The 13,437-nt window shown below is 38.3% G+C and overlaps 1 protein-coding gene across 1 annotated transcript in view; it reads right to left on the minus strand.

Annotated features, from left to right (window-relative positions):
• Positions 1-815: 815 nt before the first annotated feature.
• The window catches only part of TMEM236 (transmembrane protein 236), a 54,294-nt gene continuing 41,672 nt past the window's right edge, over positions 816-13,437 (minus strand). Inside the window, exon 4 of the mRNA XM_004380578.2 lies at positions 816-1,423. Coding sequence (XP_004380635.1) covers positions 846-1,423 — 578 coding nt within the window. The 3' untranslated portion in view covers positions 816-845. The remainder of the gene's footprint in view (positions 1,424-13,437) is intronic.

Genomic DNA, 13,437 nt, shown 5'->3' on the forward strand with positions numbered 1-13,437 from the left:
GACTAAGACAGAATTTGGTATTATACTTGTAAATTGAACTCCCAGTTTTAAATAGGGCTTGTGATTGATTATTTTTATAATAGTATCAAATTCCACAAACAAAATAGTATTTTACTTTAAAGTCTGCAACTTCAATGCATGGCTTTCTATTATAAAACTTTATCCGGGTGTTATTAATGTACTTTGACTTCATTATACTAAACAACATTCATGCTAGTACTGCAATACTAGCTAAACAGCTAAGCCTTAAACTGATTTACATATCTGTTCAACTGAATAGCTCTTTATGCTGAAATCAATCCAATAAATAAAAGTCACTTGCCACAGTGGAATAAAGAAGATCATCCCATGTTTGAAAACGACCCTAAAACTAAAATTTAGATTTTTTTTTTAAAGTGTAATCTAAAAATTATTCAATAACTTCAGGTGCATTTTGTAAAAATTAATTTTTAGCTAATTCATTCATTTAATGGTCTTTAATTTATATAAATGATAAAAATCTCATTCACGGACCAACAGTGGGAAAATACATTCTCATGTTTTCAAAATCTTTACTGAAGACTTTTTTCAGAAAAAGTGCAGTATACTTAACTAACTAAAATTAACTAGTAACATTTTCTAGAGATCCAGGAAAGCCAATTTGTAAGAATATAACTTTTTTTAATTTAGTATCATTTGTATACATAAAAACTGATATTCTAGTTATTAAAAAAGTATCTTCTCTTTACAATCTACTCTTAATTTCTTTATATAGTGCAAAAATGTATGCCCTAGATAAAATTATTACAAATTTGCCCACATGCATACATGAAGAGGTTTTACTCTACTATACTTTCTTTTTAGAATTAAGAAGTTTGGAAGGTAGAGAAAACTTCCTGTTTGGTTAAGTAATTAAAGTAAATATAAGACAGAGTCACTAACACATTTTTACAAAGACCCAGTACTGGTGTGATAGTCCCCAGGACAATGAGTAAACTAAGTCTAACAAAAATAAAGGGCAAATCCTGAAGCAGGATGTCCAGGGAATTTAGAAGGGGGTTTTGGGGTGTGAATATAATTCGAAGCAGAGAAATAAAACTAAATATGTAAACTGGATATAGCCAGCCGGACTTGTACACAGCAGAGTGACCTGCAATTCGCACCATTTCAACTGTGTCAAACCACAAGATAAAGCTCCACAGGAATATCTCTGCCCGCACGTCTCTCCGGGACATTGTCCTCAGAATTTCTGAGTCGAAGGACGGCTCCACGGGTCCCGCTAACACAGGAGCCAGGCTCCGTGTTGTGGCTTCTCCATGTTGAGACAACTCAGTTCTGCTGGCTGCCTGGCGAGGCGCAGGGTTTTCTGCTTTTTGCCTCACTTGTTCAGTCACAGTTGTTATTTGTTGCAAAGTGGAGGTATGAATGTGCCTGTCTTCACTACCTGCAATAAATTCATGTTAAAAATAACATTATAAGTATTCTCACATTTGAGGCCTGTTTTATACATAAAACTTTAAGATAACAATGTATAGCATACCGAAAAAATACAAACAGGTAGAAGGCTCTTCCTGTCTTTGTATTTTTCAGATATGGATCCTAAATCATTTTTACCAGGTTGTAGTAATAACCATTATTGGTTATTGATCTAGGCACTTTCACATATTATCTCATTTAATCCTTAGAACAAAGTTGAGAGATAGTGATTACTGTCTGTAGTGGGTGTAGTGGGATAGTCCCCCTAAAATCCATTGTCCACCCAGAGCCTCAGAATGTGACTTTATTTGGAAAAAGGGTCTTGGCAGATGTAATTAAGCTAAGTGTCAAGATGAGATTAGGGTGAGTCCTAAATGAGAGTGTCCTTGTAATACACAGAAAAGGCACACAGAGACACAGAGACAAAGGCGGTGTAAAGATAGAAGCAGAGGTTGGAGTGAAGTGTCTACAAGCTAAGGAGCACTGAGGATTGCCAGCAACCACCAGGAACTAGGAGAGAAGCACAGAATGGTTTCTCCCTCAGAGCTTCCAGAAGGAACCAACTCTGTCAACACTTTGATTTCAGACTCTGGCCTCCAGAACTTTGAGATAATAAACTTCAATTATTTTAAGTCACTTGGTTTGTGGTAATTTGCTATGGTCTCCCTAGGAAACTAATACACAGTGTCATTTTACAACTATGGAAACTGGGGCCCGAGAAGTTAAATGACTTGCCCAAATTCAAATACACAGTAATAGGCAGAGCTGGAATTCACAGCGAGATTTGTTTAACTCCAATTGATAAACTCTTAACTTTATGGCTGTTATTACCTGTCTAGAGGCAATATATCATGTGCTAATTATAAAACCTAGTAATATCATAAAAGTGTAGGTTCTGGTGGCTAAATAAATCTTCACATTTACCCAGTCCAACCTCATCATTTTATAGGTGAAGAAACAGAGGCCTACAGAGATGACAACAACCCAAGTCTCCAGACTTGCAGTTAGGTGCTCAAATTAGGGAATCTACTTGACTAGTGGAGTCAGAGTGAAGGGTGACACCCTGAATCCAAGATTTTTAAGCTGTTCTTTCCGAAAGGTTTTCTAAACTGACCGGTACAATTGGTTAGACTAGAGAAAGCATCACTTCCGTGGCCATGAGACTGTGCCTGGTCAACACACCAGTCATCTAAATGAGAGGGCATTTGACCCATCACTATTATGCTGTGTGTGTGCTCATGTGTACGTGTGTGTGTGCATGCACATGTGCATATGTGTATATGCATTTGCTTTGTGCACATACGTGCACACATGCAGATCTGCGTGTACATGTTGAGGTTGGGGGATTATGAAGGACCCTTCAGATATCCTGACCTACTAATGGTATTCATGGTATTGTTTTTATACATGAAAAGTAACACATTATTTTTCAAGCATTTATCCACTTAAAGCCTTTGGTTTTTGCACCATTTTTGTTGGTAAGACTTTGTCAGGCCTTGACAAAGTTTACTCAGCCAACCTGCTGAGCTGTCTTTATTACCTGACAAGACTTTAAAGGGAGTCATTAGAATGAATAGTTCTAAAGATTAGAGACAAAGTCAAAAAAAATTGTGTTGAATTGTATTGAGCTGAAAGTGAAAACATTTTAAAATTAAAAACTTACAATGATTAAAGAGTAAAAAATGCTTTTTTACTAGAAACAGTTGTTTTTTGTTTAAAAAACACACAGTATATCTCATCTTTTTATGCAATATACTAATTATTTTAAAATTTTAAGCATGAATAGAGTATTTTTATAAACTAAAAAAGATAATTTAAATTCTTGATGAAACGTTACTGATTTCTGGTATAAATCATTCGTAAGTAAATGCCAGGACCATGACCTTCAATTCCTGTTAGTAACCTTAGAGGTTAAAGTGGCATGGGTGGGTATCATCTGAATAAATAGTGTTCAAGAAAGAGAGAAATTCTATACTAATTAACTATTTTAATATTCATAGAATCAGCTCTTTTTAAACTTCGATGCTCGCTTGCATCAATTGCATCTCTTATTTTCCTAAGAACGACGAATATAGAAAATATGTTGCAAGAGTATCTCATGTCCTAGAGAACTCTCCTTCACCTCTCTTAGCAGATAAAGCTGTGTGAATGAAAATCCAAATTCCCTTGTCAACATTAAGAACACAAAGCCTAATTCTGGCTTTTGAAGAGGATTGCAAATTCAGCATTGTTTCAAACCAGGAAGCAGCAATCTAAGAAGAGACACATTAACATTTTTCAAACAGTCACTGAAGTCTTAATAGCTGAGGCTCTAAGAGCTGTTTGTAAGAACAGTGACTTCTTAGCTAGAGTCTGTTTTTGATGAGATTCTAAAGCCCCCATTCGTATGTATTTGGTGAAATTAGGGCTGAGAGTTTCCTATCTCTCCACAGCACATTGAGGACTAATTTAGATTTGGGGACACAGAGACTCTGCTATCCTCTTTCCAGTGAGAAGCATTAGAACTCTTGGCTGCAAAGCTCTGTTGGCCTCTGGGAGGGCAAGGAAGAAATGAGGAAACCAGAAATCTTTTGGTCGTTAGAGTGGACCAGCAAACATCTTTCTGAGAAATGTAAACTCTGGTGTATTCGATACTATTCCTGTTGGCTCTATGATTAGTTTCTCTTCCAGATTATTATTATTTAAATTTCCACTTACAACTGTTGTATTCTTTTTCTTGTTGTTGTTATTGTTCTATTTGGGATAAAACAATATTTACTTGTACAAAATCTGTGAAATATGCAAGCATCAAGAGAGCTCTGCACTCATTTCCTTAGAGGTTCATATTGCTCTGTAAAAAGTAAAAATAGCCGGCCGTTTGCATAGTCCCCACATCGGATGCCAGTTGATAAAACAACTTTTTGTCTTTACTGTGCAAACCAAATAACTATGAAAATGTCATTTTGATAACCAGGATGTGTTTAAGAGAGTGACTCCTATCTATTTTACTCTAGTATTTATTTGCATCAATTTATTTTTATTTCTGATTTTTTCCCCTAAAGTTATAGATAGCTTACATTGGAAAAAATGAGATATAATGTGGCGAATTAGTAGTGAAGAATTTGCTACAGTGAGCATGCATTCCTCTTGCAAAGAGAACGGGAAAGCGATACAAGATATTTAAATAAAAAGACAGAGTAGCCTAGAGAAACAGACACAGAAATCACCAGGAAAGGTAACCTAACAACAAGCCAGGAAGGAAGCAGATACTAAAAATGCACTACTTAGTCTCCCAGCTGCCTATTATAAGCAGAAATATTAGAGTGGTGTACCGTGCTGGGTGCTGGGGACAGCGTAGCCAATAGTGTGGACACAGTCCTTGCTTTTATGACTCTTAGAATCTACTGGGGACACAAACATTAAACAAATAATTATGCCAATAAATATAGAATAATAACTTGTGACAAGGCTTTTAAAAGAAAGTAAATTGTGTGATGAGAAACTATCATGAGGGATCAGAATCGGACTGGGGAGAAGAGGGAGACTCATCTGAGAAGCGACATTCAAACTGAGACCTGACGATAGGTAGGGATTAATTAGGCATATACAACGTCACCGTGAGTCTTAGCTGACTTGACAGCAACTAACAAGAGTGGAAAAGGGGAGTTCCTGTACCCCCAGCACCTAGCAGAGTACCTAGTGTGGAATAGATCCTCCATAAAGACTTGCTTAATAAAAGATGGGAGGCATTCCTCTTCTGGAGAGCGTCTGCACAAGGGAGCAATGAACACCATGGGGAAAAACCTGGACTAAGGCTAGTAGGTGAAAGCATAAAAGTTCAGCCCAATATCAATCTCCTGGAGTCAAAAGGAAGAAGGAGTTTTGAGTACTGCAAAGGATCTATCACTCCAATTGCCCTCTGGCCCCCGTCTTAGAGACAGCCCTTTAAACAAGATCAAACAACTGATTTCACTAACCAGCCTGGAAGACATTCAGAGCACCTGGCAGTGCAGCCTGGGGACCTGCGTGTCTCATCAGTAAAAGACGTAACGTGGCATTGGGCCCAGCAGAGCATGCCAGCAGGGCATGGCGCTTCTTGCATAGCCCAACAAGGCCGGGGCAGACATAAATGGGAAAGAGATTGCACCAACAGCAGCAGTGGCATCAAGGCTTTTTACACGGCCTCTGAGGCACAGCAGCATCAAGGGCCACATGCAGAGGAAGGAAAGGGTGGATCTGTGATATCAAGAAGACAGTGTTTGTGCTCCCATCCAGAAATAGAAGTCAGGGAATACTGCAATAGCAGGTGGAAGCAGAACCTGAGAAAAACAGTTTACAACACGTTAACAAAAAAAAAAAAAAAACACTACAAAATGCAATCCCACTCCTAGGAATATATCCTACAGAAATAAAAGTTGCCATGGAGTCGACTCTGACTCATGGCAACTGCATATAAGTTAGAATAAAAACTGTGCTCCAAAGATTTTCGGTGGCTGAGTTTTCGTAAGTAGATCATCAGGCCTTTCTTCGAAGGAGCCTCTGGGCCAACTTGAACCTCCAACCTTTCAGTTAGCAGCCAAGCGCTTTAACTGTTTGCACCACCCAAGGACTCCCTTACAATACACAGGACCCCACTATTAATGTACACACAGTGTAAACAAAAAATGACGAAGAATGTCTGCACATTATATAAGCTATCAGCTAAACAACCTATGTCACTCTCTTGAATCCAAGACAAGAAAATTTATATATTGGAAATCTAGGACCTATGCCTTTAATTTCAGACTGGAGCCAAAAGCTTTCATTTGTTAATAATGATATAGAGAAGAGGGCTTGGTATTATAAAATAAAGCATGCTTATGTTCTCTTATCCTATCAGTTTCCCTGAAATAATTATTTCAAAAGCACCTTGGAACTTTCAAGTATTTCATTTTATACAATAAAATTATTCATGTATTTTTCCCACTTAGGAAAACTATGACAATTTAACACCAAATTGTTAAAATCATGTAAAGCTATCCTAATCAACGGGAACCCTCTCTCAAGATTTTGTTAGCACCTGATGTTCTATGTCTGTTGGCATGGGGATCACTCCAATATAGTTTTTGGCCCAGTCCTCTCTGACCTAATCCTGACAGCTGGTACTTCGTTAGAAGGTATAAATCGGAAATTCTACCCTTCTCTCACCCTAGTCTGGTAAATGGTTACTCATTTCTTGAGAAGGGGAAAAAGAAATCCTAGAACTAACATACGTTCCTGAAACTTCCTTCTTTTAAATAGCAAAGAGAGGATATGAAAGGAAATGCCCTCCTTCTTGGCATGGTTCTGAACACTGTGTTCCGCATACACACTCCCTCAACATATTGCAAAACACACTATGGAAACCCAGCTCTATACTGAGCGCTTATATTGTATAATAAGCTTTTTCTTAAAAAAGAAAGAAAAGAGGAACTCAAAATGCCATTCGTTTTATTCAGAGAAAAGCCACATCCCTTTTTATTCATTGCCCTCTGTGACATCTCTTACATCCTTTTTGGCTAAGGTGTGATGAGTTCATTTTCAAAGAATCTGGAAAGCAGGCTACTTTATGAATTAGGATTTGATCTCTCAGCTTTCAGGTTGGTATTTGTCACAGCTTCTAATCGCCCCTGTAATCAGGGGTTCTCAGTCAGGGTGGACATCAGAATTACTTGTGGAGCATTTAAGAAGTACAGATGCCAGAATTTACTCTCTATAAGATGATCAGGAGGAAGAGCTCATGCATATGCATTTTGAAGTCTCCCTTGGTGGGTCTGGTGGGTGTCCACCTTTAAGAGCCTCTGTATGTATGTTAACTGGTGGCCTCTGATTCACTGGACATAGTTTTACCAGTTCCCAGTTGCAGTCAAGTCAACTCCAACTCATGGCGACCCCACCTGTACACCATAGGGTTTTCAATGGCTTATTTTTCAAAAGTAGCTTGCCAGGCCTTTCTTCAGAGACACCTCTAGATGGACTCAAACCTCCAACCTTTCTGTTAGCAGCCAAATGGCGTTAGCTATTTGCACCACCCAGGGACTCTGGACATAGTTTAAAAGTTCAATAAAAATTAAAATTGTCATTTATTTAAGAAATTATGTTTTAGTAATTTAATAAGGAGAAGAAATAACTCAAAAAGTAACCATTCCTTTTCCTCCCTCTATTCCTGATCTGCAAACTCCCAAGCCCAGCTCAGTTCTTCAGCTCTATTTTTTCTACGGTCAGTGCTCAGATTTCTGAGTATCACTGATGAAAATCATGGAGACTGGTCCCAGAACAAATTCACAGTTCCCACGATTTGTTGTACCCTCAACATGGCTCATGCATCCAACTTCTTGTCCCTAGCCCACTGCCTGTTCATTCCCACAACAGTTATCAAAACCTTCATTCTGTTAAAGATTTGTTCACTTCCCTTCATCCCTTGTTCTCAACATATAACTTTGCTTCCTGTTTCCCAGAGAAATTGGGGCATTATCAGGTATGAACTAACTTGACATTCTTTCTACCCACCGGCCCCTGTCACATTTCACAAATGTGAATCATCTGGAGAGCTTTCAAAATTACTGATGCCTGGGCCCCACCTCCAAAGATGATGCTTTAATATATGGGGTGCAGTCTAGGCCTCAAAAATTTTAAATGCCCCTTAGGTGAACCTAATGTGCAGCCAAGGGTGGGAACTGCAGCTCTTAACTGGGGATAATAAATCAGAATCATTTAATGAGCTTTTCTTTTTAGAAAATCTGCTGTTGTCATTGCTGGGTGCCGTGGAGTCAGTCAAGCTCATAGTAACCACATGGGACAAGGTAGAACTGCCCCCTAGGGTTTCCTAGGCTGTAATCTTTACAGGAGCAGACCGACAGATCTTTTTCCCGAAGAGCCACTGAGTGAGTTCAAACTCACCGAACTTTCAGTTAGCAGCCAAGCATTTAACTGATGCACCATCAGGGCTTCTTTTTAAAAATCTATACATGCCCAAGTCCCATCCCCAGATTTTGATTCAGTTCGTGGGGACTGGCTGTGCTTGGCATTGATATTTTTAAGACATTCTGTTATTTCATTTATAATGGAAATGCCAGAAGAAATGGCTAGAAATACAACCCAGGCAGGGATCTAAAAGCTTTACCATATCGAGTAAACAAATATGCTTATTATCCTGTCTAATTTATGGGTTACATATACATTAGGGAATTTGTACCCTACAGAGAATCCAGCTTCTTTTCTTGATTAGACATTTAAGGTAGAAAGTTTTGAGGAAAAAATGTTAAATTTTTACATCGCTTCAGAGTGAAATAAGACTTTTAAGCATAACACCAAAGACAGAATTCATAAAGTAAATATTGATTAGTTGGACTATACTGAAAACACCATAATAAAATTAAAAGACAAATGATAACTCTGAAAATATATGCTACACTCATGACAGACCAAAGTTTAATGTCCTTAATATTTACAGAACTCATAAATCAGCAGTATTGAAAAAAAAAAAAAGAAAGAGTAGACATACCAAAAAAAACATAGGTCAAGGACCTAAATATATGATTAAAAAAAAAAAGTCAATGAACCTATGAGAAAATGTTCAACACAACTATGACTTTAAAAAGCAAATTGTAAAGCAATGAGATACTATTTTTGCCTATGAAACTGGCAAAGATAAAAAGGAATAAATTATCCTATGTTACAAGGTTGAGGATAAACAGGTGTTTTCTTACATTGCTGTTTGGAGGGTAAATCAGGACATTTGTTAGAGAGAGAGAGCAATCTGACAACACATATCAGAAACTTTAAAGCGTTGCATATACTTGAGCCAAAAATTCCACCCCTAGGCATTTAACCTAAGAAAATAATCATCTGTATTGCTGAGGTCCCTGCAGTACTTGGCTCAAGTCTCTCAGTATTAAAGAAACTACACAGAAGGAATTGGACTAGGGCCATTGTGAGCAGATTTATTTGAAAACCTCACCCTGCCAATGCCATACCTGGCACCTCTTGCTGATGTGACAGTGAAACCACCTCCTCTGCAGAGCTCTGATGTTTTCCACTCAAATAGCCTGTTGATCTCATCTCTAGCAAGCCCTTTCTGCCTGTGCAGATATCCCTAATGGAGCCAAACCACTCTTGCCTCACTGTTTATGCAATCGTCTTACGACCCCCTTCTGTATTTCTCTCATGTGCAGCCAGTCCATAATAGTCACTTTCTTCAGACAGCCTTGTTGCCAAGGAGTCTGGGTATGTGCAGATGGTCCCGGTCTTCTGAGGACACTCACTGTGGTCATCTTCCTGATATCATTAGGCTCTTGTCCAGCGGCAGTTAACTCTCTCCGCCCCCAGATTCTGCTTGGCCAGTCACCTCGCAATGTGTTTTCTCCCACACACACCACAAGGCCCTTTTAAACACAGACCACTTGCACCATACGTGTATACATATGCACTAATCATGGCTTAGCTCTTTATCTCTCCTGCCCAACTCACTCTATCCCTATTCTGGTCCTTTTTTTCTCAATCCTTCCGAACAAGAGGCATAACAGTGGTGTTTATAATAGTTAAAAACTAGGAGGAAAATCTAGTTGTCCAGCGACAGGGGATTAGCTAAATAAATCATGGTTTATTAATGCAATGGAATGTTATTCAATCAATAAATATAATACAGTAGAAGAATATGAATAACAAGAATGATATCCACCATATATTGTTAAGAAAAGGTCACAAAATAGATTTTCTTAATTGAACAATGTACAACAAGTTTCCATCAGTTATAAATTTCTAGTTTATGGGATTATGGTTGATTTCCATTGTCTTCTTCTTTTTTTTTTTTTTTTTTTGCTGCTTATCTCTATTTCATAGCCTTTTTAAATGAATATGTATTATCTTAGAAAAACAGAACATTAGAAATAAAACAACTCAAAATGGAATGAGAAGTTACCTGTTTTGAGTGTGTGTATGTGTGTGTGTGTGTGTGTGTGTGCGTGTGCGGGTTGAACCTCAAACCCGTGTGTTTTCCACCAGGGTGAGCCTGGTGGAAACTGCAAAGCTGTACTTGCCCAGAGCAGCAGCAATCACAAGACCTTGGATGGGGGGCTCGCTTTGCTTCTAGGTGGTGCAATGTCATGATTCCCAGGGTACCAGGGGCTGAAAAGGTAGCAAGTTGGCCGCCTGAGTTACAGTACTGATCTAGAAATGGGTACAGCCTATGAGTCTAAATAAGGTCCTAGATGAATGGTTTTCATACATTTAGCAGCAAAATCAAAATCATGTTTCCTTTTTTAAAAACGAAATCTTATATAAAATATCAAATCATAAACAAGAATTGTCTTGATCTGGTTGAAGAACTGTGTTACCCAGAAACCCCAACTCAGCCCCTGAGGTTTTCACGGTAGCTCTTGAAGCAGCTTTATAGATTTTCAAAATGACAGTTTGAAAAACAAATAGTAGCTGCTTTCAGGAAGGCAACTTCCACTCCAGCAACAGATTTGTTGGTTCAGGGTGTGAAATCCAACTGAAGTTAATTTTACTTCCCAAACATACCCATTCACTACATGTACTCCTGATTTCCTTGAAGTCCAAGCTTCCCTCTATCTAGGAAGCTTTCTTCACTTTGTCTGCCTACAGACTCCTACAAATCCCAGATATTCACTTTCGTCTTTTCAGACCTCCAACACCTTACAGAATAATAAGTTTTCCCTCATCTGTGGTCCCATAGTACTTTAACTATTATACTATCTTATACAGCTTTGCAATACGATGTCTGAGCTGGGCTACAAATGCTATTCAAATGCATCCTGCAAATAGAATTGAAAACTCCCACCCTAACTATGGACTCCTTCATGTGTCTGTTTGCATCCACTGGTTTATAAGGGGATTAAGGAGTCTATGTGTGGGGACAATGAAGGGCGATCAAATGGTGACCATGATTGGGGTTTAGACCTATGTATGGAGAAACTGTAAGACCCTGATGGGAAGAAGCTACCTTAAAGGAAGAAGGAGTCTGGCTCTACCAGACCCAGTGACAAGGTCTAACTATAGGAGGGAAAATAGTGGTTCCTAGTGGAATAGAATGGTCATCAGTTGAAATCACTGAAGCCCAGCCAGTCTGTTAGTACATATGCATTCTGAGGATAAAAGTGTCGTTTCCAAACTAAAATCGTCATTCCATTACTCTGCTTGAGACCTCTGGAAACGTAGAACTCAGAGAGGGAAGTCAATTTTACAACTGGCAGAAGAAAGGTGGTCAGTCTAAAGTACTAGCAGAATATCAACCAATATCCCAGAGGCAAGTAACAGCAGTACTAACAGTGCTCAGAAGAAAGGGTCTAGCAGGAGTGGTGGGAAAATAGCATGTCAAGTTGTTGGTGCATGAGAATGGCAACTGAGAGTAAAATAGGAGCAAAGGGAGATTCAAAGATCTGGACTAAGAAAAGAGAGCACAGGATACCTACCCGGGCCCTGGTTTCAATATGGGAGAGAGAATAAGATGGGAGAGGAAGGGGAGATGGAAGTCCAGTTGTTAACTAGGTTGGAGCTGAGCTAGCAAAACTCAGATTGAAATTTCAAGGTGCCCACACTGCTGACTAGTAAGAGCTGGGGACATTCATGTTATACACTGTATTCTTGTTATTTGTTCACATGACTGGGAGTTTGACATTATTAGGTTCTATGTACATCTATGAGATTGCCATGCCCTATCTATGTACCAGAAAAATATTCCCATGTGAGACTCAGTCTACGTGAAACAACACACATAGAAGTTGTGGCATGGTAATCACTTAATGCTGAGGGATTTCTGTTTGTAGTAGGAAGTTAGCAGAAAATATTATTTTATAAGCATATTTAACATATATGAATAACTTTTATTTAAAAATTAAGAAAAAGAAAAGCTAAATAAGGAAAAAGGCTTTGTTGCATGGAATTAAGGTGGTTAAGGTGGTACAAAAGTGTCCTCATGTCCAAGCATTGTGGATTACCTTAGTTTTATCTAGTAATAGATCAAAACTGCTACAGGCAGACAGATAAGTATGCATTTCAAACTATCTAGATAGAGTACAGAACAGAATATATTCACTTTCTCCACATTTTCTAAAGGGAGCCAAAGAATTCTAAACCTTGTTCATCACCTCACTCCTATGCCACCTCTTTGATTCTGAAGTACCAAGTGCAGGAAAACCATACGCTTGCCTAGGTTCAGATTTATGTATTATAATTTGTGTATCTATATACTTATGCATTAATTTAATTTCCAAGGAATAAACGAGAATTCCTCATAAATGCAATATTGATCTAATCTATTTTATGTGTATGTATGTTAAAATGGGCATAGGAGATTATTTGAATTAAAAGTGTGTGTAAGAATTATATGCATATATTAATATTTACACAGGTATGCTAAGTGAATACTATCTTTCTGAAGTGTGGTTTTGTTAGATGGTGGGGCCGTAAAACCAAACATTAAACCCTCCAAATTTTGGGCAAAGAACTGAGGAAGGAAGCTCTTCAACTAAGAAGAAGCAGTTGTACAAAATGTTCAGGAGTCTTTTTCCCAAGAGTGACTTCTTTGGGATCCTCTCACTTCAGTTCTCACTGTCATCATCATTTCTGCATACAGGGAAAATCCCCCTTTAAAAACCCAACTCATCAGTTACAAAAATAAAATGCCATTAACTTATTCCCCAAAATATGCATGTGCATTTTTTTAAAACAACTTTTACTAAAGTCTTGGACAGAAAAGGTCACTTTAACATGGAAAATAGTCACTAAAAATAGCCCAATTGCAAATAGAGTTGTACTCTTAAGGGGCCTAGAGAAGTAGCAAAAGGTGTGGAGACTCCCAAATCCCCTCAGCTTAAGATAAGTTTGCTTGACCCTACAGCTGATATTTGACAAAGGCCCAAAGTCCATGAATTGGGGAAAAGACAGTCTTTTTAACAAATGGTACTGGCATAACTGGATATCCATCTGCAAAAAAACTGAAACAAGACCCATACCTCACACCAT

This window comes from Trichechus manatus, unplaced genomic scaffold, assembly GCF_000243295.1.
Source record: "Trichechus manatus latirostris isolate Lorelei unplaced genomic scaffold, TriManLat1.0 scaffold00075, whole genome shotgun sequence".
Lineage (NCBI taxonomy): Eukaryota > Metazoa > Chordata > Mammalia > Sirenia > Trichechidae > Trichechus > Trichechus manatus.